This window comes from Carettochelys insculpta, chromosome 3, assembly GCF_033958435.1.
Source record: "Carettochelys insculpta isolate YL-2023 chromosome 3, ASM3395843v1, whole genome shotgun sequence".
NCBI lineage: Eukaryota > Metazoa > Chordata > Testudines > Carettochelyidae > Carettochelys > Carettochelys insculpta.
In genome coordinates, this window is record NC_134139.1 from 172,511,089 (window position 1) to 172,538,981 (window position 27,893).

Consider the following 27,893-nt stretch of genomic DNA (forward strand, 5'->3'; position numbering starts at 1 on the left):
AGAGAACAAGCTAACAGGCTGTTGAACAGGAGCTCAGTGTTACCAAGGAAGGAATGTGTGTGATGTGGAGGAGGAGCTTGAAGCATGGAAATGAAAATGGATGGGAACAGATCATTTCCAGGAGGCCATTGAGACTCCCTTTGAGACTTTTTTTCTGCTCAACTTCCCAAGAAAGTAATTAGACACCAGCCTTTGTCTCTTAGGTTTCTGCATGTGGCTTACAGCTGTGCAGCACTAATGATTCATTTACTTGTCTAATTCTATCTTTCAAATTCTGAGACCTCCTTCCATGTGTTAATTAGTCATGTTAAGCCACGCCTCAGGTGCACTTCATAATAGACTTCACTTGTTTTCAGTATCTGAGTTGGAAAACAATCGTATGCAAAAGTCTTTATAGTACAAACCTTTTTGATTATTTTAACTCTGTATATATTTAAAAGACACTTTTTATATCCTGTTAAAATAGATTAATTGCTTTGGGTGGCCTAGGGAAATGAACTGCTGCTACAAGTCTATATCAGCAAAGAGAAATATACATTTTTTTTATCCTTAATGCACTGCTTACTTGTCACATGGCAGATGTATGATATAAAAGTGTTTTCACTGAACAGTCTTTTTTGTAGCTGTACATAAACACAAATTGTCTTTCATTTTTTCCCTGTTTCTTCAATAACTGTGGATATCACAGTTGTGACCCACGAGGTATGCTCCATTTCCGTAATAAATCTTATTGTTGGATTTCTGCCCAAACAACAAAGATGTAGGTTTTGTTGCAGAGTATTTTGCTTTCTGCGGCTGATTCTCTTTTAATAAAAAGTAGCTATTATTTGTCACACTGACAGGTACACCTACTGCGAAATGCTGGTGATGAAGTTACTATCACCGTACAGTACCTCAGGGAAGCTCCATCGTTTCTAAAGCTCCCATTCGGTAAGAAAAAATTAATGGGTAATGGTAATTTTTTCTCTCTTTACAATATTTCTCATAAAGAGCAGATGCTGACAGAAGTAGTAATCTTATTTCCTGCTGTTTTACTGGAAGGTCTATTCTTTAATGCACTTTATTATTTCATGTTCAGTGTGTAAAAATATAGTCTCAGAATTTTAGGCGTTGCAATACCTAACTGATTTAGGAGCTTTAAATTGCAAAAGTGATTTAGGTATTTGGAGTTTAAATCCCCAATTATTTTCTGGGATTTTTCTAATTGGCTAAATCCCTTTTGTAAATAGAATTTAGATTCTTAAATCAATCAAGTGTTACAATGTAAGAGTAAAAATACCTAAATGTGTTGAAAAATCTGAGCCATAGCATCCACTTCATGATTTCTTTGTATAGTGTCTTTCAAATAAACCAGAAACCTTGACTAAGATGTAAGTGTGTGTCATTTTTAATGGATAAATAGAAAAATTAATCCAAATTCCAGCTAAATGAATAGCACAAAACCAATGTAAAATGGTAAACCCTGAGCTGCAAGCACTCCACTGACTGTAGGTTAATGTCTTAGGCACTTCTGAAAATCTCACCCATTATTCTGTCTTCCTTCCATTCAGCCTGCAGGGTCTGGATATACATTCATGACAATTCCTTATGCTGGAATCTCTCAGTGTCTGCTTCAGTTTCTGCAGCTTACCAATGCTTGTGTTTCCTTCCTTACTGCTTTTGTTAATTAAATGCCATCAGAGATCTGTGATGTAATGAGGAAGCACTCAAGGGTTGTTCTTTGAGGTGTTCCAGCTTGCATTTTGGACTGGACTGGAATATTATGGCACTTCCCCTTTGTTCTTGTTTCCAGTTGTATGTCTATGGTGTGACCAACAGCCCGTGTTGCTCTATAAGAGCTTGTCTGTACAACAGATGCTTTGCTCATATAGCTAAGCCAGTAGTGCCCCTAGTGGGAAAATGATGGAATCTGACAAAGTCTTCTGTTGATCTAGCCCACTCCCCAAACTCCACTAGCTATGAAAACAGAATTTTTCTTCCATTTGGATAGTTGTGCTATACAGTTGTTCTACAAGGGTTTTGCTGGCGTAGGTGTATAGACCAGGATGTGTGATTGATCGATTGTTTCTATCTGTAAGCCAACAACTATCCAGGCAAAAGTGTGTAGCGTAGATTGTGCTTAATACTGGTCTGCAGTAAAGGCTATGGTTACACTAGCAAGTTTTGTTGACAAAACTGGTAGAATGTCCACACACAAAATGCATTTTGTTGATGGTATGTCGACAAAACTCAACACTTTCACTGGTGGCATTCTGCCTCTCAACCACAAGACAGAATTCTGCTGTCGATAGATTCTGTCAACAGAAAAGCTGTGTGGATGCTCGGGGTGGGGGTGGCACTCCTCTCATCAGACAGGACATCCAGAACAATGGGCAGCCCCATCAGCTGTGCTTCCAGGTGCCTGTTTTGTCAAGTGAGAAGCTGGGCAGTCCGGCCGTTCTGTTGACAGATCAGAGCTCCCTTCTGATTGTTTTTTGTGTGTGGCTGCAATAAGTCAACAGAAGTTTTGTTGAGAAATCTCTTCCAGCAGTGACTTCAGTCGACAGAGAGCTGTAGTATAACCATAGGCTAATTTACCCAGTTTTTGTGATTCAGGGGAAGATGAGAGCTCCTTTTGTGAGGGTGGTGATATAAATAATAAAGGTTTTCCTGATCTGTAACCTTGTGTTGTTTCTTCTTCATAAGATTTGGTTCAGCAGCTGATTTGTGATTGCCTTTGACTGTCTCAAATTTATAGTTGTCTTTGTCGGAGTTCCACTTGTTGTGAGTGTAGTGTCCAAACAAACATTGCATTTCATAAGAATACAGGTGCAAGGCTGGTGAAAATCTGTCAGTGTACCATATTTCCAGTTTATGGAATTCACAACCAAGACAACTGAGCACTGTGAAGTTGGAAGTTACAAAGCTAATGAAGCTTCATTGTGGAGTAGTGGAGAGTGAAGTTGAAAGTGGGAAGCATTTTGTTTCATGTGTTAGTTTGGCAGTTCTTTGTCAACTAGGTGAGTGAAATTTAGAGGATGTTTTGAGGTTGCCATAGTACTTGGTGTTGGATATAAATTCTGCTGTACTTCTACTAGAGATGAAGAAGGAGAGCTACCAGCAGCAGGTGGTGGTGTGATGCATCCATCAGCAAATGACCTAATTAAAAAGTTAGGGCTCACTTTGTTAGTAGAACAATTTTATTAAAAATGTAGAAATCTTATCCATTATAATCAATGCTAGTGGCAACTTTCAGTCTAAAAAAAGATATTTTTGGAGCGTGATCTGCTCAGAAACAATAGATTTTTTTTTTAGTCAGTGAATTTAGGCAATATGTTTGATAAATTATATGTCTGTGTTATGAACTCTGCCACACAAGTATTTTATCAAATAAATGAAAGAATGGCTAGTTAAATAATGAACACCAATAAGCTAACTTCCACTGCTGTAAGGCATTTTAAAGTAATTTTGGATACGTTTTTAAAATAGATTTAAAGACCAGAAGAAACTGCTCAAAACTCAAGCATGCCCTGTAATGTTCAAAACTTGGTAGGGGATTATTCTCTGACTTTCCTATGGAATCTGGCTTTCGTATATCCAGCAATACAACAGAAATATATGAGACAGGGAGAGGTGCTCTGGCTTCTTGGAAAAATTAAATAGAGTTGAATTATTTCTTTCATGTCTGTCTAAAATATGCGCATAAATTGTTATGGAGATGATGAGCCTTATTGTACAAGTTCTGTGAATGTATTTCCATTTTGCTCAGCCCAACAAACGTGAATGGAATAGAAGCATAAGAAAGCATATGGATATGAATGATTGTCATCCTCTGTTATGTGTTATGAAGTTAGAGACTTGATAGGCCTATTAATGAGAAATGATTAAAGAGGAATGTTACGTGATTGCTGAAGACAGAATAATGAATTTTTGGTGATAATGAATATGGGGCTGTGAATCTTGTGTGTCAATATATCCACATTGCCATAGTAAACTGAATGTAAAACATGCATTATGTGAATCTGAAGGTTTCAAAACTGAGCATGCAAACAAAAATGTAAGAAATCCTAAAGCTAAACCTAAATCCTGTGCTCTTTGGCTTTTGTGTTGTAATGGTCTTTAATTGTGTAACGTAAGAGGGTCAGGCCAGATAGCTACAGAAGAGTGATAAAAGGAAATATATTGGGCCTACTTTAAATATTCCCTGTTCCCAGAGTAAACCAGCAAGGGCTATTCCAGAACTGTCAGGAACTGCCTGAAGCAACTGGGACAATTAAAACACCTAGGGTACGTCTACACTAGCCGGCTACTTCGAAGTAGCTGGCACAACATTGAAATAGTACGCGTCGCATCCACACGCACCATGCGCTATTTCAACATTGAAATCGAAGTTAGGTGGCAAGATGTCAAAATTGCTATTCCTATCCAAAGATGGGAACAGCGCCCTACTTTGACATTCAACATCGAAGTAGGGCATGTGTAGATGAGCTGCGTTCCACTACACTGAAATAGTGGGGTCCTCCATGGCGGCCATCAGCTGAGGGGTTGAGAGATGCTCTGTCCAGCCCCTGCGGGGCTCTGTGGTCGCCGCGTGCAGCAGCCTTTAGCCCAGGGCTTCTGGCTGCTGCTGCAGCAGCTGGGAGTCCATGCTGCATGCACGGGGTCTGCACCCAGTTGTTGGCTCTGTGGATCTCATGCTGTGCAGACCGAGTGTCTGGGAGGGGCCCTTTAAGGGAGTGGCTTGGGGCTTTGCTGGCCCCTTATTTTGACTGGGAGTACTTGTGTGTGTGGATGCTCCACATTTCCTTCTAGGGTGGCTCCTTTTGATGTTCCCCATCGCTACTTCGACGTTGAACGTTGATGGCACCAGCCCTGGAGGACGTGTAGATGATATGCGTCGAAGTAGCCTATTTTGGTGTTCTTACTTTGAAATAGGCTACTTCTATCTAGTGTGCTAGTGTAGATGTAGCCCTAGAGTCAGTTAGAAGGCTTCCAGGCTCAAGGGAGCCAGGCTAATCAGGACATCTAGAGCCAATAAAGGAACAGCTAAGGCTGGTTCTACAAAAGGGCTCCTCTTCTGTTGACTCAGTGCATGTGAGTAATTGATGAGAAAAAGAGCTGTGGAGAATCGGAAAGAAACAAGCGAAAGCAGGTACCAGAAGGAAGACCTGCCTTAGGGAAGGTTGTGAGGACTGCTCTGGGGGTGGTAGCCAAGGCAATTATAGCTTTCAAGCAGCTAATACTTGAGACATTGCAGGCAGCTGCTGTCACAGGGTTCCTGGGTTGGAGCCTGAAGGAGAGGGCGGTACTGGCTTTCTCCCTTCTCCCATCACTTGTCCAGCACAGGAGAAGGACTGATATTGGTGGAAGGTTTGTTCTGCCTGAATCACTTGGAGAGGCAGCACAGACTATGGAGTTTGGTCTTCTCTTTTTCCCTGCGCTGGCCACTGATGAGAACCACCAAAGAGCAAGCTGGTGTCTAAACTGATGGCTGCCATGAGCCTCTGAGGTAAGTAGTCTGCCAAAAACGTGGCACCCACCAAGCTAGAGGAGGAACTTTGTCACCGTAATCATATAGTATTTAGAATATATGTTAGCTATGACATCTATAGACATACACATCTCAAGGGAGCTGCCATCACACAATAAAGACAACCTCCTAAGGCATACATGCATGTGGAAGATTAGCTGAAAAGTTGGCTTTCAAGTACCGGCAATGCAATATTAACATTTCAAGAATGTTTTCTTGAATTTAATTTTCCTGATAACATAATATCTCCAATTATTTAAAATAACAGCCATTCACCACCAAAAAAAAAAAAAATCAGATTCTTTAATTAGGTTTACATGTCCACGTTAGAGATACCATGCAAGCCAAGTACTAAGATGAATATGCCCTTAACATTTGACTAGGGAATTTAGCTGTTTATTTTAATGGGAAATGTGTAATTAATTTTTATTTATCTTTCAACAACATTAATCTTACTGTATGCTTAATCTGACAAATACTTAAACAAGTAAATGATTCACACATTCAGCACAATCTATATTTAAAGGAATCTTTCTGCTTTCACATTTCTCATCATGAAAAGCACAGCATACGCACAGATGCATGCTGTTGCTTGTCATTCGAAGAGACAGTCGATCACATGCTCGTTTTTGTACAGAGTCATACTTCACCAATTCTCATACCGTAACCCTTTCCTGGTTGACATAGCAGTGGTGGTTTCCTATGTAACATAATTAAGCAATTGCCTCCCAACATCTGATTTTCAGGTTCCCCTGGACCATCCAGTGATCACAGCAGTGGAGCTTCCTCACCTCTTTTTGACAGCGGTTTACATTTGAATGGAAACTCAACTAACACAGTAAGCAAATTAATTCCAGCTAGACAAATTATAATCTGTTGCCACCTCCTCCCCCAGCCTCATTTTCAAAAGTGAATCAAAATGAACTGTTTTAAATGTGTTCACAAAACCCTGTGAGCTATAGACCTGAGGAGAAAATGTCTGTTATTTTCTTTTAAAACATTTAGTTCTATTTAGTCTGCAACCTGTGGCTCTGGATCTGCATGCAGCTCTTCAAGGACTTCTTTGTGGCTTCTGATGCTGTAATTGCAAAGTTAAAAAAAAATCCTGATGATTTTTGATAAATTATGAACATCTAAAAGCCCAAAAATGAACAAATCATATGTAAATAGCAAGCAATAAGTGGTCTTGTTGAAACGGTGGATATCTCCGTGTTGCATCCTCTCAAGAGAGAGAAGGTTTGGGGGTGAAAGTCAGGAAGACAGTGGTACAAATATACAGGTGGAGTGTGAAGAATTAGAATATGTAAAAGGTTTGTGACTGTCCTACAGTGAATATATATCCCATTACTAATCTTTGTGTGCTGTTCTTAAAATAGGGGTTACAAAAAGCATGATTTGATGTTATTTGTTAAGGACTTTCTCGTATTCACATCAATTGCGGCTCTTGGATTCCTGAGGTTTTTTTTACTGAATTAAAAAAAATATGGCTCTTCTTGCTGTTTTGGTTGCTGACCCCTGATTTATGATATTATCGTAAAGCAATTGGCTAAATTCTAAAGTGACTGCAGTATGAAAGGATACTTTCTAAAGTGAACTCCTACATGCTTTATTGTTTTCAATACAAATAGAAAAGTCAAAATACACTTACTATGCCAGAAGGCATTTCAAGATTTAATTATTGAGAGACCAATTTACATGCTAGAACAGAGAAATAGATAAAGGGAACGAAAAAGGGAAAAAAAAAAGAAAAAGGGAAGATGGAAGATAAGAAACCTGTTTTAATAATAAGCCTAAATTGAACGAAAATGAATGCCATCTATTTTACAATTCTACAGTTTGGCTGTGTGTAGACTAGCAAGTTCTTTCAGAAAATCCAGCCCTTTTTCAAAAGAACATGGAGAGCATCTACACACAAAATGCAATTTTTCAGTCTGAAATTGAAAGAATGCAGTTCTTCTTATGGAAGTCCCCTTCTGCACTTGGATCAGGAAGGGCGTCTTCTTTTGAAAAAAAGTGTATATAGATGTTCCTCAGGCCCTTTTTTTGAAAGACTGGTCCTCCTGGTGCCAGATTTTTTGATCCCTGGCCCATTCTTTGGAAACAGCAGGGGCTGTGTGGATGCTTTCTGTCAAAAGAGTGGATCAATCTTTCGAGCCACTTTTTTGTGTGTGGACACACTCTTTTGAAAGAAGCTTTTTTGGAAGATCTCTTCTGAAGAACTTCTTTCAGAAGATCACTGTCATGTGGATGCAGCCTATGTGATTAATAAAGGGGTAGAAGTAACATCATGCAGTGCCCTGTTGGATCTGAAATATAGTGGTATTCTCAAGGTAGAAAGTTATTCACCAAAGCTATTGAATTTATGGTAATTTTAGTGGATAACACTCTTTCTTCTTTGACATGAAATTTGTGGGAAAAAAAGAGAAAAAAGACATAAGCGGTCTTCACATACCCAACCCTCTCCTGCTTTTGCTGACCAGTCACAATCCTAGTCTTTGCCAATTTTCACAAAGAAAATGGGAAGGAGAGGAGCAATGCAGCCATTGTTATGACCTTCTTTTACTTCAGTCAGCAGGGTGAGGCTAATGTACAAACAAGGAAAACACATTTTCCCAGGCTGGGTCTAGGGAAGGGCAGCTCACCCAGATCCCCTCTGGCTGGGAGTGATGGGGTAAGAGAGGGGATTAGGGGCTTACTAGTATCTTCAGTATTCCATTTCAGAACCATCTTCTATCCCCACCCCCACTCCCAGCCTCTAAATTGTCGAGTCAGAATGGATAGTCACACATCAGGGAGTAAAGGGAAACAGTGAGTTGCAGCTCATCAGCATGATAGGCAGTGGTGTCAGCACACTGGCTGCCTTAATGCTATCAAGCCTTTTCTAGGAGAGTTTTAAAAGGAGTCTGAAGAAAGAGAAAGGAGCAACTTTGCAAGGATGTTACAAAGAGCTCCTTTACAATGTCTAAACATTAGGTCCTGTGTCTGATGGAGGCTCTGAGATAAATAATTTTTTTGGGTACTAGAATGCTGTTGTTAAGGTATATTTCAGATACTTGGTATCTCTTCAGATTCTAGCCATATGTAGGCTCTTTTCTTCACCCTCCATGTGGGATATGGGGTTTTAGGCCATGATTTTATTCCATAGCAAAGTGTTGAACTCCAGTACAAATGAGCAGATAGAAAGTCTAGTATATGGCTGAGAACTGAGTATAGTGGATGCTATTCTGCTATTTGATTTGCCCTTTTATTGTGCTTTTTGAGAATATTCTTCTTTTTGTTTCGATTGCTATTGGATGTAATAGTAATCATATTTGTAGCTGTCAGATCCTGGGTACCATTTAAGCTGATTTTTTTGGTATTGTGTAAAATTACAAATCATTGATTAGAGTTATATGGACACATAACAAAGAAAATCAGTTTCTGGATCTGACATGGAATACTGAAGATTGTGAGCAAAGCCCCAAATCCTGCAGGGAGGGAAAGGTAAGATGTCAATATCAAAAACCAGTTTGGCTTTTAAATATAGAACCTCATCCCTCTGAAGTTTGACCATCTCACAAGAGGAGCCAACTAACCACATGAGAAGCAATGGAAAAAAAAGTAAAGCAGGGCAAAGTGCTTCATTTTATATATATGACCCCATAGAAAAATCACAACCTCCTTTCACAGAAAAAAAGTTTGAGAAGAATTGCCTATTACTCCATGGCAAGCCAAGTTTTCAAATGTTCTGAAAAGAAAGCAGTCTTAGCTTCTGAAATGGCCCTCTGAAACCACAGAAGCAGAAATACTTCATCAAACTAACTATGATCAAAACAGGGCAGCAAAGAGGTCATGAAAATGTTAGTTGGAAACCAAAGGGTGTTTCTGATTTTTTAAATTATTATTAAAAAAAAATGTAATCATCTGTATAGTTTTAAAAATGGAAAAGACCAGGAGTATTGTTTTTCATGAATTGCTCAATTTTTAAAGTGTCCCAGTTTGCCGTCATACACTGTCAAAGCCCTTTAATGGAACTCCTGGACAAAGGAAATCAGACTGAGCCCAAGCATGCTTGCTAATTTGTTTTCACTATACCGTATTAGAGTGGCACTTAAAGGCCCAGTTCCTTATTGTGCTAGACACTATATAAATATACAGACAGAGAGAAGTGCTGCCCCAGAAAGCATGCATTCTAAAAACACAATACTGACAAAAGGTAGAAGAGTGGAATTATGACTCCTTTACAAATCTGACTGTCTTGGACACTTGTGTGGTATCTTTTAGTATAGTTTCTGATTGCTATCCAGTCTAGTACACATCAGAAAGACACAATTTGTCAATAAACTGTTTCCTTAGCAGTGAATCCTGGTAAATAAAAATAGTCACATACCCACCCTTAGATATTGACTGTCATTTCCAGCTGAATGGTCCATTTTTCTTTTTATGCTTGGCTATTGTACACTGATGCTTGAGTTTATCCTACATATCTGTTTCCTGCCACTTTTTTTTTCTCCTTTGATATTTGAAGACTTCAGATGAGTGTCATGGCTGTCAAAGTAACTTACCTAGTGATATCTGGTGGAAATAACCAGCACTCAACATCTGAAAATCTAGGTTTCCATCATGAGGATAAATTTTTTTCTGATCTGGATGAAGCCTTTTTTTGGGCTGAGTTAAAACTCTCATAGAAGTTGATAACAGTGAATTCATCCTTCAGATAACATGTGGGAGATTATGCTTACACTTAAGACCATGTGTATGTGAACTTGTCCAGGAGCTTTTGGTTGAGTAATGTTTGAATATGGTGTTTTGTGTGTGTGTGAGAGAGAGAGGCTACATCTACACTACAAGATACATTCAAATTTATCAAAATCAATGTTATAATGCTGCTTTTTAATTCAATATTGAGTATCCTCACTTCCCACAGGCTCCCAACAAATTTGACACATTGCTTCCACAGTGAAATCACCAAACATTAACTGTTGCAGCAGTGCATCGCAGCACCTATCTCACAGTTCTCTCAGCCTCACATTCTGAGTCGGGAACCACATGCAGCAACTCTGTCAGTTTCCCAGGTCCCTGCAGCTTGGGGGACCTAGGAAACTGACAGCACAGCAGCCCTGGTCAATTTCCTAGCTTCCCCACCCTGCAGGACCTGGGAAATCGACAGCACAGCAGTCCTGGTCAGCTTCCTAGCTCCAGCTAGTAGTGGGGAGCTAGGAGCCAGGAGCAGTGCATAGTTTTATAGGATACATAGGGACGCTTGTGAAGACTAATAAATTTGAATGAAAGACATGGCACTTCCACACTAGCCTTTATTTGACATTTTAAACTCAAGATTGGTGCAATACCCATCTGTTGATATTGACATTTTGTTATCGATATTAGGGCAGACTAAATCAAGCTAATGACATTTACAGTGAAGACAGTGACATTTTAATGTCAAGCTATTTCCTTTAAATTCCATTTTATTTTGTAGTGTAGACGCAACCAGAGAGAGACTGAAACTGAACTGATGTGAACTGAGGGAAAGGCAAGAAAACTGCAGAAGAATGCAGGCACAGTGTGATCCTGGAAAAATCTGGGAACACGTCTTTTTGAATTTGGTATTGTCTAAGGAGCTTTTGGGGTCATAAACTAAAAAACTGCTCCTATTGCTCTTGGTTCCTTCTGTGATCAGCAACATGGGACTTATTACAAAAAGGTTGCATCACAGAAAATACAAGAATGCACCAGTTTCTACTTGCAACTGGAACATCTCCAGAGTCCAGAACTTTGACTAGTTGCTTGGGACATAAAGAGGCAGCTCTATTCAGAGTATGCTTCTTGAATCTGTAGTTGATCTTCAGTTTATGCTGTTTCATTTAGAAATGTAGGAGCATAAAATGTGACAAATCTAAGTATAGGTACTTTTCCGTTTCTGATTATGCTTGTGAAAGTAGTGATCATTATCTCAGTCTTCCATTGCAAATGCTAAAGGGGAAAAGGGACAGGTCACTATAAATGAGCACTGCCAGACACATTTTAATATTTGTAGTGGCAACTGTTATTGCAGCAGTCACAGCTTAAGTGCACTAGCTGTTAAGGGAAAATAAACAATACAACTGTGTTTTTTCTCTCTCTTTCTGTTTTAATAAACTATGAGAAAGAAGTCTCATCTTCTGTATATTCTTCAAAAAAGCAAAGCATTCTTTTTAACACTGCTTTTGTAAGTTTGCACCTCTGAGAAAATCATATATGAGACGTAAGAAAGAAAGCTTGTGAACTGACATTTCCCATACTTCTTCCAGTGTAGATTTGTTCCCTTCACTATAGTTTAAGGTCTTTATCCAGTCCATGGTTAAATAACTCAAGTAGTGAACATTTCATTCTGTATTTGAAATAATTTTGTATTCTAAAACAACAAGAGGTCCTGTGGCACCTTATAGACTAACAGTTATTTTGGAGCATAAGCTTTTGAGGGCAAAGACCCGCTTCACCAGATGTTACTCTCAGTGTTAACAAATGCGTGTTTGTTTTGTATGTACTTCTACCAACACTAGTTCCTAACTACACACTTCATGGCTTTCTGACTATTATATAGGAACAGCAGGATCAGTCCATGTGCTATCCCTGCATAATATGACCTTTATTTTATCTTATATTTAGGACTGTTTTGTAATATCAGAATGTTCTTAGCTAGATTTCAGCATACTGCATGTTATGACAGTTTAATCTTCCATTCAGCTTCCTACGCAAGCCATGAGGAAATGAGGCAAGTTACTTACATCAAGCCAGGCCTAGAAAAATAAAGATTTGTCAAACCTGCATACTTACAATGCTCTGAAACTTAAAAATTGCTTAAACAAGACATCCAGTATGGGAGAATTCTATACGTGATATCAACTGACAGAAAAAGAGAACCAATCACAGAATTAAAAATAAATGGTAACATAGATACAAATGATCATGACTTGATCACTTTTATGATATATAAACAGAATAAAGTCTCTACCAGTTTTATATATACTTAATGTGTTATAAGGGCCAATTTTACAAAGCTAAAAAAAATGATGAGCTAGAGCAGCTGGGTGCAAGAATTAAATCAGAAAAATGTGAGAAATAATTGTCTGATAAAATCTAATCAGATGCCCTACTCAAAAAAAAAAAAAAAGGAGCCCACAATCAAAGAATAAGGCAGCATTAATTCAAAAATTGATCAAGTTTAGAAGGGAAGTAACGGAAGCTATATATAAAATTTTTTAAAAAATAACAAACATAAAAATGATAAAAACAAAAAGCAGTCAAGTAGCACTTTAAAGACTAGCAAAATAGTTTATTAGGTGAGCTTTCCTGGGACAGACCCACTTCTTCAGACCATAGCCAGACCAGAACAGACTCAATATTTAGGACACAGAGAACCAAAACCCATCTGGAAATACCATCACTGGACCTAACCAGGTTACTCACAGAATCACGGGCACTTTCTCATGCTCCTCTACTAACATCATATATGCCATCATGTGCCAACAATGCCCAGATGCTTTGTATATTGGACTGACTTCTAACTCCCTTAGACAAAGGGTCAATGGGCACAAAACAGACATCAAAACACTCCAGATCCACAAACCAGTTAGTCAACATTTTAATGGAATGGGGCATTCTGTCAATGATCTCAAGGTATGTGTGTTACTGAAGAGACATTATCGCACCATTTTAGAGAGAGAAGTGGACGAGCTGACTTTTATATTCAAATTCGGCACATTAACACATGGTTGAAATCATGATGGGAACTTTCTGAGTCACTATAGGGGCTCGTCCGCATACTTGGCTCAATCTAATTCTTGATCTTCCCCCCCATCCCTCCACTCTCTGATTTGCTCACCTTAATTATCTTTTTCTGATTTGTCCTCCTTGCTTACTGTTTTTGGTTCTCTGTGTCTTAAATATTGAGTCTGTTCTGGTGTGGCTATGGTCTGAAGAAGTGGGTCTGTCCCACAAAAGCTCACCTAATAAACTATTTTGCTAGTCTTTAAAGTGCTACTTGACTGCTTTTTGTTTCGATAGTGTATAGACTAGCACGGCTTACTCTCTATTACTATAAAAATGATAAGTTGATAATAATTAATGTAAAGCACAAACTTTTGGGATTGTAGAAACTGTTTAAAAAAGTTGGTGCTCAACACAGCTGAGGACAATGAGGAGGAATTGTTTTTAAAAAAATATATATATTGGGAACAAAAAAAAATCCTGACAATGACATTGATATTTTGCTAGATGGAAAAATTAGAATTATCAATGATAATACATAAAAGGCAGAAGTGTTCAAATGTTTGTGTTCTGTTTTCTGAAAAAGTTGAAGACATAAGAACATATAAGAATACTTTCCATCCCACAAGCATCTGAGGAGCATGTTGAATAACAGCTACTAAAATTATACATTTTATAATTAACATGTCTGGATAACTTGCAGCAGTGAGTTTAAAAAGAGCTAGTTAATGAGCTTGCTGACCATTAATAGTCATTGTCTTTAAATTTTAGTAAACAATGGAAGTTCCAAAAAAAAAGTGGAAGAAAGATAATAGCCAATGTTTTTAAAGGATAATTGAGTTGATTTCAGTAATTATAAGGCTGACATCGTTCCAGGGTAAGATAAATAGTTCACTGATATCAAAACATAAAAGCAGTCCAGTAGCACTTTAAAGACTAACGAAATAATTTATTAGGTGATGAGCTTTTGTGGGACAGACCCACTTCTTCAGATTATAGCCATACCAGAACAAATTCAATATTTAAGGCATGGAGAACCAAAAATAGTAATCAAGGTTGACAAATCAGAAAAATTATTGTCAAGGTGAGCAAATCAGAGAGCAGAGGGGCAGAAAGGGGAGGTGGGTGTCAAGAATTAGATAAAGCAAAGTATGTAAAAGAGTCCCTATAATGAGCTAGGCAAGGTCTATTCAGCAAGGTGGAAATGGCCCATTATCCTTGAGTCTATTACACTAAGGCTACATCTACACTACCCAGGAAGATCAACACGCTCATGGTCAATCTTCCAAGGTTCGATTTTGCATGTCTAATATGGACACAAAAAATCGACCTCTCAGGGGTTGCAATCGACCTCTGTACTCCTCATGAGATGTGAGGAGTAAGGGAGACTGATGGGAGATTTCCTCCAATCAACGTTCCCCAGTATAGACAGCCAAATTAGCCGAGCAAAGATATGTCAATTTTGGCTATGCAACTGCCATAAAATTGCATATCTGTGGTCAATTTACTTTGCCTAGTACAGACCAAGGTTTCCTCGAACTACAATACCCACCTAAGAAAGTGAGAAAGCAGATTGACAGAGGCATATGGGTACCTAGAAGCCACCTGCTACAAAACAGGCCTCACAAGGAAAACAAGAGAATACCACTGGCCATCACATACAGCCCCTACCTAAGGCCTCTCCAGCACATCATCGGTGATCTGCAACCAGTCCTGGACAATGATCCTTCACTCTCACAGATCTTGGGAGGCTGGCCTGTTCTTGCCTACAGACAACCTGCAAACCTTAAACAAATTCTCACCAGCAACTATAGATCACAACACAGTGACTCTAAACCTGGAACCAATCCCTGCAACAAGCCTTGCTGCCAACTCTGTTCACATATCTACACCAGTGATATCATCACAGAACCTAACATCAACCATACCATCAGGAAGGAACTAATAGGGAAGGTAGAGGTGGGTGACAACCTGGGAAGCAGTGAACATGAGATGATAGACTTCAGGATCCTGACCAAAGGAAGGAAAGAATGCAGTAAATTACACACCTTGGATTTCAGAAAAGCAGACTTTGACTCCTTCAGGAACCTGATGGGCAGAAACCCCTGGGATGATATCATGAAGGGAAAAGGAGTCCAGGAAAACTGGCAGTGTTTTAAGGAGACCCTATTGAAGGTGCAGAAAGAAACCATCCCGATACGCAGCAAGAGAAGTAAATATGGTAGGAGACCAGACTGGCTTACTGGGGAAATCCTTGGAAAAGTTAGGCACAAAAAGGGAGCTTACAAAAAGTGGAAACTTGGACAGATGTCTAAGGAGGGATTTAAATGTATGGTTCAAGAATGCAGCACAGTTATCAGGAAGGCAAAAGCGCAACTGGAATTGCGACTCGTGAGGAATGTAAAGGATAACGAGAAAAGTTTCTACAGGCATCTTAGCAAGAAGAAGGGTGTCAAAGAGGTCGTGGGGCCCCTACTGGATGAGGGAAGTAACCCAGTGACAGATGATGTATAGAAAGCTGAAGTATTTAATGCTATCTTTGCCTCTGTCTTCACGAACAAGGACAGCTCCCAGACTAATGTGATAAGTGGTGCACTGTGGGATGAGGGTGGACAGCCTTTGGTGGGGAAAGAACAGGTTAGGAGCTATCTAAAAAAGCTAAATATACATAAATCCATGGGCCCAGACCTAGTTCATCCAAGGGTTCTGAGGGAGTTGGCATATGTTGTTGACGAGCCCTTGGCCATTATCTTTGAAAAGTCGTGGAGTTCAGGAGAGATCCTGGATGGTTGGAAAAAGGCAAATGTAGTGCCCATCTTTAAAAAGGAGAAAAAGGATGATCAGGGGAACTATAGGTTGGTCAGTCTTACATCAGTCCCTGGAAAAATCATGGAGGGGCTCCTCAAGGAAGTCTTTGAGGCACTTGGAGGAGGGGAAAGTGATCAGGAATAGTCAGGATGGATTCATGAAGGGCAAATCATGCCTGACCAATCTGATTAGTTTCTACGATGAGATATCTGTCTCTGTGGATAGGGAAAATCAATGGATGTGATTTATCTTGACTTTAGCAAAGCTTTTGATACAGTCTCCTGACGATGTGCCGACCTACTCTGGGTCCCGTGGGTGCGCGTGGGGTGTGATACAGCGGGGGGAGTCGGGTGGCCCAGGACCAACCACCCCACCTTTATAGCAGCCTGATATAGTGTAGCAGCAATATGTGATTCAGTGTATTCACTTTAAAACCTAGGTTTCCACAGTATTATGAGTACCAGGAACAATAACACTCTGATTGTGAACACCACAATGCCCTGTGGCAGTTCTAAGTCCCAATAATTCTCTATACAGACCCAGCTAGACCAGCTAGTGGTATTTACCAATAGTGATTTATTCATTTATTCGTAACTACAATTACTTAACACTTGTTATATATATATATATATATATATATATATATATATAGTTATTTATTTGGCATAAGCTAAATACTAGGTTATATATAACTATATATAATTACATGTGACTTACCAATAACATCCAATGCTCCCACATTTCACCAATAACTACGTTACAGCGGCCCTTCAAGTCAGAGATACGGCTTGGTTGGGACCTTTCGTGGTGGTGACGTCCGGGTGATCAGGCCGGGGTCTGCTGTCTGGACTGGAAGTTGCTAGCCTCCGCCTTGTGTCCAGGAGCCCACCCCCTTATTCCTGCTAAATCACCTTTTATACTGTTTCTTACTTGGGGGTTCGATACCTGGCCAATTAAAGCGTTTGTTACCTAATTTGGGCTTTCTATTCTCCCGGCCTGTCAGAACATGTTACAAGATTTCCTCTGTCCTTGGTCTTTTTCTGAACCTCCCCTGGGACCCTCTGATGTTGTACAACCAAGATGTTCTCTTTGGGGGGCTTCCAGCTACTAGCCCCAGCTGTTCTCTTTGGGGACTTACTATCTGCTTGTCAGGATGTTCTCTTTGGGGACTCTCCAACTACTTGTCAACTTTCTGATTTCTTTCTCCTGGCCTGACTTCAGACCTTCCCGCCGTTGTATGATAGCATTCCAAGATGGAGTGTATGGTCATTCTGCCTTGCGAGTGAGGCCCGGCCACCAGGTGCTCGTGCTCCCACATCTCCCACAATATTCTTGTCAGCAAGTTAAAGAAATATGGATTGGATAAATGGACAGTAAGATGGATAGAAAGCTGGCTAGAAAGTCAGGCCCAGTGGGTAATGATCAACAGCTCGATGTCAGGATGACGGTTGGTTTCTAGTGGAATGCCCCAAGGTTCTGTTCTGGGTCCAGTTCTGTTCAACATATTTATCAATGACCTGGATGCGGGGCTGGATTTCACCCTCAGCAAGTTTGTGGATGAAGACTGAAGGGGGATTTTATAACAGCCTTCAACTTACTGAAGGGAGGTTGCAAAGAGGCTGGAGAGAGGCTGGTCACAGATGGCAGAACACGGAACAATGGTCTCAAGTTGTGGTTGAGAAGGCCCAGGTTAAACATTAGGAAAAACTTTTTCACTAGGAGGGTAGTGAAGCACTGGAATGGTCTACCTCGGGAAGTAATGGAGTCTCCTTCCCTGGAGGTGTTTAAGTCTTTGTTAGCCGGTGGCCAGGTAATGTGCGGTGAGGTACTCCCCTGGGTCCTAAGCAACCCAGTTTTTTACTGTTAGAGCAGGCAGCTCCTAGCACACTCACCCACGGCCAGGCTGTAGTAACCAAACGGTTAAAGTTCTTTTGTTGTGCCGGCTGTGTTGCAGTGACAAAAGGGTTAACAAAATGGTTAGGCTCAGAGCTTAACTAGTTACAAGTTTATTTAAGCTACAGTTATAAGCGTGCGGTTACAAAAGGCTATTGTTTACTTCTTATATGCTAGCAAAGTACAGGTGTTAACAAGTTACGTTACAATCCAATACAAAGATATCTGTTATCATCTAACACAATGATATCTTGATACTAGTTACAGAGCTCTAATTCTTTAGCTGTGCACAAAAAAGGTCAGAGACCTAGCATGGGTGTATCTTACCCTCTCTGCGTCTCTCGATACCAGCGTAGCCAAGCCGGATCGGTCACTCAATTCCGCGGAAAGACGAATACGAGGTTGGGCGTCCCCAGTTGTGGACCTCGGGAGGCAATCACCTGACCCGACCAGCAGGAAGTTGGTGGAATGCACTCAAAGTTAGAGTTCTGCTGGACCCATCTTTTATACCCCTTTTGGGTTATGTATTCTCTTTCTTATCTATGGTGCCAGATCATACTGGTCTGTCTTTGTGACTCCAGTTTGTTACAAGGGCATTTCTACTTAGTTTCCACTTGTAAGACAAGAGATAAACAATTTAGGAGTACAGGACATTCTTTTGTGCAGGCGGGGCACGTCCCCTTCTGGGTGATTGTGTGTGCATCATATTGATCAATGCCAGCTGGGGTGATTTCTGAGGGTCCACCCCGCCTCTCATGTTGACAGTCTGGCCTGTTAGGCTTCTAGCTGTACTTTCTGCTTCTCAGGGTCACGATAAGCCAGCATATCTGGGCCTCAATGAGGGCATCAAAGACTGTGCTGTCAGCAGCCATTTCCGTGCCCTGTGTGCTCCTCAGTGGGGGGGGCAACGAGCAAGCTGGCTTGTAAGGGGGAGACTCTGTCTGGCTACAGTCTTGTCTCGACAAAGCCCTGGCTGGGCTGATCTGATGGGGTTTGGTCCTGCCTTGGGCAGGTGGCTGGACTTGATGGCTCCTTAGGTCTCTTTCAGCTCTATTATTCTATAATTCTATGGTTCTATGGTCAGCGGCTCCTTTACCTGCACATCTACTAATATAATATATGCCATTATGTGCCAGCAATGCCCCACTACAATTTACATTGACCAAACTGGACCGTCTCTACATAAAAGAATAAATGGACATAAATCAGACAGGAACTGTAATGTACAGAAACCTCTGCGAGAGCACTTCAATCTCCCTGGACACTCAGTAACAGATTTAAAAGTAGCAGTCCTAAAACAAAGAAATTTCAAAAATCAATTGAAGAGAGAAATCTCTGAGCTGCAATTTATTTGCAAATTTGGCTCCATCAACCAGGGATTAAACAGAGACCAGGAGTGGCTGGCCCAGTACAAAAGCAGCTTCCCTGCTGTGGGTGTTAACATCTCCACATTAGACTCTGACAATGGGCCATATCCCCCGTCTGATCTGACTTGTTTTTTTCCTCTTTTGATACATACTACTGATAATGGGCCATTTCCACCCTGACTGAATAGATCTTGTCAGCTCTGGCCCTTGTTTTTACTGGACCCCACTCTTTAAATACCCCTCTGGGACCCCACCAGGCATCTGATGAAAGCTTATGCCCACGAAAGCTTATGCTCCAAAATATCTGTTAGTCTATAAGGTGCCACAGGACTTGCTCTCACAGGTGGTTAATATTGTCTAACAGCAGTATCAAAACTTCCACTGCTTACTGGGCTATTAGAAGACATTTAGGAGCAAATTAATGCTAAATAACATTACAGAACACTGAGAACCAGGACTGGTGACTGGGAACAAACTTTATGGGACCACAGGAAACTTAGGCTGTGCCCATTGTAAGTGGTCATCTAGCTAACTAAAATCATGCCAGACCACAGATGTTGCTAGATCAGAGAATACCACATTAAAGTGATTCAATCTATAGTGCTAAAAATAGGAGTCAACAAATAAGATATAAAATAAACATATTTAAGTTTGAACATCATACTATGTTTCAGGATGGGCTCTCTCTTTACTTCCTCAGAGGCCTTGTAGCAGCACTTGGACAGTCAGACTTTAAAATGTACCCAATAGGTACTTTATTCTGCAATAGAGAAAAGCTCTTTTCCTGAGGACCATGTAAAATGTGCAACAGAACACTCAGCATCTTTGAATATCACATTAATTTTTAGCACCCTTTAGGCATCCCGGCCAGGAGAAATATGTGAATGTATTTATTTATATATTGCATTTATTTATACATTATACTCGATTTTAATCATATAGTTTTTTCCATATTTATCAGAAAATAGATTGCTTTTGACAAGTTCCTAGAAAACCTCACTTTTCAGGAATTGACATAAAAACTGCATATCAGGAGGTAAATGCCATGATACATAAACACCTTTTTTCAAATCAATATCAGGAAAAGCCACTTAAATATATAGGCTACGTCTACAGGGAGCCATGCTGCTGGCTGCGTGATGCAAAGGAGGGTTCTCAAAAATGCATAGCCACTCATTTGCATAGTCACACTGCTCATTTGCATACTTCCACGGGATTGCGCTGCCAGCAGAGGCTGCTGTAATCAGAAAATATACATGGTTCTTTTTTTCAAAAAAGCCCTTTGTTGGCAGCCCGTTAGCTCTGGAAAAATCCGGCGCCCCGGAAGTGATGATATGTCTCTGCCATTCCTTGGTTCAGGAATGGCCACAAGGGTTTCAAAGTGTGGGAGGTTGGGTAGGGCTGGGAGTTGGGAAATGGGAGACAATGCAAGTCACAGGCTCTGGGCGGGAGTTTATGTCTACTCCAGAACTCAACGCAGGGGTTTGGAGGATGGCAGGGATTATGGATGGTGGGTCTGGTGGGCACTCACCTCAGCTGGCTCTCCCTGCTGCTCCTGGCAGAGGTCCGAATACATGTGCTGCTCCTGCCCCACCCCTAGTTTTGGCCGAAAACCATACACAATGGGAGCTGCAGGGGCAACACCTTCATGGGCATTGCCCCAACATTCCTTCCACATCCCAACTCCCAGACCCACAACCTTCCTCTACCCAGACTCCCTCCCTCTTAGTTAACCAGAATTTTTCACTCTCCAGCCCCTTACTGCAGTATGCCAGATTAGACAAACCTTTTACCACTTAGTAAAAATGTACTGAAAGTTAATGGAATGCTGAAGGTTACATCATTTTGTCATTATTTTGATCCAGAGGCATTAGAAATTTCTTAACTTTTTTAACTTTAATTCATGTGGTTAAACAATTAATATATTTGTAAAAACCATGAGTTCTTTGAAGAAAATGATGAAAGAGTCTGAGGTCAACCTGTTCTGAATTGAATACATAAATTGGCTTTTGAGTGAAGTGATTTTCATTTGTTACTTTAATCAAGGTCTTCAGAATCCATATTATATAAGAAAAGTGTTCTCCAAGACATGCTACATATCTCTAGCCCTGGTTCAAGAAAGTACTTAAGTATGTGTTTAGGTTCGATTGACTTCAAAGCTGGGTACACACTTAAGACTTTCCTAGAGATGGATGCCTGTTTGAATTGGGGGCTATCTTTCTGCAGGAGTGCTTCTACAGATATCCCCAAATCATTCTAAGACCTTGTCTACACTTGTGGAAGAATGTGTAATAGACATATAGCTAAAAACTGCACTGAAAGGCAGGATGTAGCTATACTCACTACATACTTCATGTAGAGGTGAAAGGAGCCAGCTAGGGAGGCCATGGGGAGTCTCTCACTCTTACTGATAGCAGCGCTATCCCCTCTTACTGGAGTATTTCATTGTAGTAAAAAAAGGCTCCAACAGCAGGTATGATAACAATACCTATATAGCTATGGTGGCACTGGTTTGGTTGTACGTTATACGCCTTAGGGCTCAGGAGTGTTGGGTACTATACCTACATACATCTGATGAAGTGCGTCTTTGCCCATGAAAACTTATGCTCCAATAAATTTGTTAGTCTATAAGGTGCCACAGGACTTCTCGTTGTTTATTCCTACTCTATTCACCTAAGCAACGCTGCAGTCTACACTGCTATTTATGCCCATGTTAGCAGGGCATGCATTGTAGATCAACTTTCCACTGCCTTATGTGTAGACATACATCTGATGTACAGTGGTTCTAAAAGATGTACAGCAAATATGAATCAACATTGCCAGTTCAATTCCTACTGCGCTTGCATTACCTCAGAACTAGCTAACCTTACCATCACATATTCAATAGAGACCAAATACCACAAATAGCCAAAAGAACTCTCTCCTTCCTCCCCCACCAATAACTAGTTCATGCTGGTCCCAGATGACACTATGCCACTGGGTGCAGTAGGGCAGTGACCATCATTTTGTTTGAAAAATTGAAAACAGAAAAGACAGAGGTTCTAAAATGTGAACATGTGGCTGTGGAGCTCATCCCTCAGTACAGAAATCACCAACAGGAAAGAGGATTCTGAGGGATTCTGCATCTGTTTCAGGGGACTCAGCTGCCACTACCACAGGGGCACATCAGCCAGAGCCACAGTTCCTTTAAATACCTCACAGAACGCCGTGCAATCCCAATCATTCTGGCTGAGGCCCTGCTCCTTGGGAGCATGGAGACATGCCTTCCCTCATACACCTCGCTTGGGATCCAGCTGCTCTCTTGGCCCCTGTGAATCACAGTGGTCCCTGTACATTTTTATGCTTGAAGGATATGTAGGTTTAGTATTAAATAATCATCTAAAATTACTATCTAAAAAGTGTAGCAGTAATATTTTTGTTTAACATGCATGTTACAGTACCACTTGGGCCAAACCCCCTCACGCAAGGCATTGTACACAAAGAATAAATGATGCTCCCTTCCCCTAAGAGTTCATAATCTAAAAGCTGCTGTTAATTGCAGTGTTTTTAACTCCAGCAATTTTATCAGGGATCTCTTGGTAATTGGTGTTCTTCTTAAAGCCTTGACTCCTAGGGTGTCTGTACTTTCATGAGACTACAACTTTTTAAAAAAAAATTCTAACCTTGCTGATTGTAGAGAAAAGCTTGAAAATGTGAAAACTCAAAGCCCAAAAAAGCAAACATAAATAAATGAGTGTATTTTTTTAAAGAATCGTGATTTGTAAGGTGTGTTGGTATTTTTTTAATTTGTTGTTTGGGACATCTAACTAATGAATGCTTAGGACTGTTAATGCTCAGGCTATGTCATTTTGTTTCCTACTTGATTTCATTTTAGAAATGGACATTGCTCAAGTCATATTAAAATCAAAATCTTCTTTGTGAAGCTCTTCTATAAATAACCTGGGATTGGTAGATCTGGGTTTAATTCCCTGTTGTGCCACAAATTGTCTATATGACCTTCAGTGAGTGACCTATCCTACCCATACCTCATTTCTCTTTTTTCAAATAGTACTACTCTATTCCAGGATAGTGTTGTTAGGATAAACAAAAGTTTAAAATATTCACTATTATAGTGATGGGGACCATATACACAACTTAGATACACAACCTTCACTCTTTTTAGGTGTTTTGTAAGAAGCCCCTTGTTATTTTTGTATTTCTCATTTATTAAGTACTTTTGCAATTTTTGTGATCATTTTCTGAAAAGTTAGTGGGGCTTCAAACTGTGGTTTCCAAAAACTTCTAATTTATTTCTACTTCATCTGATTGCCGTCCATAAACGTTCATGAAATCATTTACAACCAAAAGCAATTGCCATCTTTTCTTTTTCAGTCTGAGCTCAGTTCTATTGTATTTTAGTGAGTGCTACAGAAACATGTATCTCAAGAACATCATTTTATAGAAGACCAATTCACAAATCATGTGATCATATATCTCTTCAAATGTTGGGCCTTTTGTTAATCACAAAGTATTCAGTGGCTGTGCTTCTGTGCCTTTATTTAATTCCCCAAATCTATTCTCTTTTCAATCATTCCTGTTCCATTCTGTAGTATCTCCAGGCAGCATTCCAAATGAAGGTTTTCATTGTGACAAATTAGGGATTAGATTTGTTAACATGCTCATGAGTCAGGGTAAAACTTTTCTTTCTTAGCTTTGATTGCTCTCTGTTGTCGCTGAGCGTGTGTCCAAAAATATTAATCTAATTCATTTTTACCTGCACTTTGCTCCTGTTTAATTTTTGGTTTTCTCTGGAGTGCTATGGTGCTCATAATTATCACCACATATCAGTAGCGCAACAATAACTTAGATCACCTAGCCTAGATCTTCAAAAATCTGGAACGTATTTGATACTCATCTTATGTTGCTGCTGTAACACTGAAGATACTCCCTTCTGTTGGTATCCTATGATCAGTGGATCCTTTTTGTCAGAAAGAGAAAATGCCTGCAGGGCCTCAGGGGAGTGTGGCAGACAGCCCTGCACATGCTGCCTGTCTCACACACTCAGCTTCCTGCCAGCAGTGTCTCCGGATCCTTGCAGCTTTAAAAGCTGCAGGACCTGGAGATCATAGAGGCCTGTTCGGGTCACCTGGCCTGCTTTTCGATGGGCCGCCGCCATGGCAGACCACTTCTTTCAGAAGAAGCAGTCCGGGAACGTCTACGCATGCAGTGGAGTACAGAATCAGAAGATGGGGTGCCTTCTTCCAGATTTCTTCTGGAAGAGGGCCTTGCATGTGTAGATGCTCCATGGATCTTCTGGAAGAGGGTGCCGTTCTTCCGGAAGTTCCTGCATGTGTAGAAGCAGCCCCAGAGAGTAATTACCAATGGTTAACAATCTACATTACAAGTAGAGTTGTGCATAACAAGTAGAGTTCTTCAGGGATCAGTTTTGCAGCCAGTTCTTTCAATATCTCCATCAACAATTTAGATAATGGCTTAGAAAATACAATTATAAATTTTGTGGATGATACCAAACTGGGAGAGGTTGCAAATGCTTTGAAGATTAGGGTTATAATTAAATAGTGTGACATTCAATAAGGATAAATGAAAAGTACTCCACTCTAGGAAGGAACAATCAGTTTCACATGTACAAAATGGGAAAAGACACTCTAGGAAGGAATACTGCACAAAGAGATCTCAGGGTAATAATGGACCACAAGCTAAACATGAGTCAACAGTGTTATGTGGTTGGAACAAACAAACAAACAAACAAACAAACAAACAAACAAACCTCATCATTCTGGGATGTATTAACAAGAGTGTTATACGTAAGACTGGAGGAGTATTTATTTCACTCTACTCTGTATTGATTAGCCCTCAAGTGCAGTATTGATTAAAGTCTAGAAAACATGACCTATTCCAGAAGATTGAAAGAATTGGGGTTGTTTAGTCTGGAAAAGAGAAGGCTGAGGTGGGACATGATCACAGCATTCAAGTACCTAAAAGGTTATTACCAGAGGAAAAATATATTCTCCTTAACTTCTGATGATTGGATAAGACGGAATGGGTGTAAATCGCAGCAAAGGAAGTTTAGGTTGGATATTAGGAAAAGCTTCCTAACTGTGAGGATGGTTAATCATAGGAATAAACTGCCTAGGGCAGTTGTGGAATCTCCATGGTTGGAGATTTTTAAGAGCAGGTTAAACACCTGTCGGGATGGTCCAAATGGTGCTTGGTGCTGCCATAAGTACAGGGGACTGGACTTAATGACCTCTTGAGGTTTCTTCCTTTCTGTGATTCTATTTGATCTGTATTTTCACGTCTGTGGGTGAAAGATGGCATGGGCAAATGTCACAATCAAGGCTATCCCTGAGGGGGTTATGGGCCCTGGGGCACCACTCCCCACACAGTGCCCCAGGTGTTGGGGATCAGGGCAACACTACCTGCTGCAGGCCTCTCCCTGACTTTGCTCCACCTGTGCTCCACCCTGGTCCTCCTTTTCCCTGAGGCCCTGCCCCTGCTGAAACCCATCCTGTCCCTGCTCTGCCCTCTTGCTCAAAGCCCCTTCCCCCAAGTCAGGCAAGCCAGGGGGATTACTGAGGGGGCCTGCTGCAGTGAAACAGAGCACAACAGGCTGGGAGAGGGTGGAGCAGAGAAAGCTGCCAGGTTCCTTCAGCTCCCACCAACGTGGTGAGTGTGGGGGAGAGGTAAACCCCTGTTCGCCCCCTATACTAGGGCTCCAGATAATCCCCAGCCACTCTTGACCCCAAATATAGGGTGGTTGAGGCTGCCCTGATTCATCCTGTTAATGGGATGGCTCTGGTCACAATATATCAGTAAGAATCTAGAAAACCCATGGATGATTTGTTGCATGATAACTGTGTTCCTGACTTCAGCAATGTATTATAGGCACTGTTTTGATATTGAAAATTGTTTATAGATATTTGACAGAAAGTACAAATACATTGAAAATAAGGTTCTATCATGGAGTGAGTTTACATTGTAACCAGAGGGTATTTGCAAGGAGAGGGCTAGGAGATGTAAGAGTAAAACACTGACATGAAATTTAACATACTTTTATTGTCATTTAGAAGTGGGCATTAGTTTTTAATTAAAACATGAAGGAATTAAACATCACACAAATAATACAATCAAAACATACTATAGCACTAAGATATTCTGTTTGTTTTTCTTAAATTCTCTTTGTTAAACAATTATATTGCTATATGTTGCTAGTTCTTAAAGACACACAGCCCCAGGTGCATTTCTATGCTTTCTTCACTGTATTATCTAATAAACTGTTCTTACAGATTCTCATTTATTCCCCACAGGCTCCATCATCACCTTCCTCACCGATAGCTAATGAACCAAAATATGAGAAGCGCTGGCTAGACACGCTGTCAGTTCCTCTGTCGATGGCTCGAATCTCAAGATACAAAGCTGGAACAGACAAATTAAGGTTTGTAATTTGAAAATGGTTAACTAACTACACTTAGTGTTGCTGTGAAGGGGTTGCCTTGGAAGAGTTCTTTGACTGAACGGATGAAAATTTTAGCTCATTATATTATTATATCAGAGAGGTAGCCGAGTTAGTTTGTAGCTTCAAGAACAACAAGAAATCTTGTGGCACCTTATAAACTAACAGATATTTTGGAGCATAAACTTTCATGGGCAAAGACCTGCTTCATCAGATGCATGAGTGGGGAGGTGGTTTCAGAGGGGTGTTTAAAGATTGGGGTCCCAGAAAAAGGGAGGACCATTCAGCAAGGTGAAAATGTCCCATTATCAAATAGTACCTATCAAAAGAGGAAAAAACAAGTCAGATCAGACCGGGGGGATATGAGCCATTGTCTGAGTCTAATGGGGAGATATTAACACCCAGGGCAGAGAAGCTGTTTTTGTAAACTGAGAGCCACTCCCAGTATCAGTTTAATCCTTGGTCAATTGAGTCAAATTTGCAAATAAATTGCAGCTCAGAGATGTCTCTCTCCATTTGATTTTTGAAATTTCTTTGTTTCAGGACTGCCAACCTTAAATCTGCTAAGTGTCCAGGGAGACTGAAGTGTTCCCCTACAGGCTTCTGTACATTACCATTCCTGATGTCTGATTTATGTCCATTTATTCTTTTACATAGAGACCGTCCAGTTTGGCCAATGTAAATTGCAATGGGGCATTGCTGACACATGATGGCATATATTATATTAGTAGATGTGCACGTAAAGGAGCCCCTGATGGTGTGGTTGATGTTAGGTCCTGTGATGATATCACTGGTGTAGATATGTGAGCGGAATTGGTAGAGAGGACCGTTGCAAGGGCTGGTTCCAGGCCTAGAGCCACTGGTTTGATTTGTAGTGGCTGGTGAGGATATTGTTATATATATTATATATAATATACATATTATACATATAATAATATTAATAATATTAATAGTAATGTTAATATTAATAATATTACATATATGTATATTATTATGCAAAACCATGCTGTCTGTTTTCTCTTGAGATTTATAACATGCTTAGCAGTACTGTTGAAGGCAATGAAAAAGTTAAAAAGAGAAATAAAAGTAAGTAGTAATGCTTTTGATGTGATTGAAAACCATATCTTTTTGAAAG

The 27,893-nt window shown here is 40.3% G+C and overlaps 1 protein-coding gene across 3 annotated transcripts in view; it reads left to right on the forward strand.

Annotated features, from left to right (window-relative positions):
* Positions 1 to 27,893, forward strand: part of SNTG2 (syntrophin gamma 2) — a 329,137-nt gene that overhangs the window by 174,377 nt on the left and 126,867 nt on the right. For all 3 annotated transcript variants that reach the window (XM_074988929.1, XM_074988931.1, XM_074988930.1), the window contains exons 7-9: positions 843 to 930; positions 6,256 to 6,347; positions 26,613 to 26,740. In XM_074988929.1, the coding sequence (XP_074845030.1) occupies positions 843 to 930; positions 6,256 to 6,347; positions 26,613 to 26,740 (308 nt within the window). The remainder of the gene's footprint in view (positions 1 to 842; positions 931 to 6,255; positions 6,348 to 26,612; positions 26,741 to 27,893) is intronic.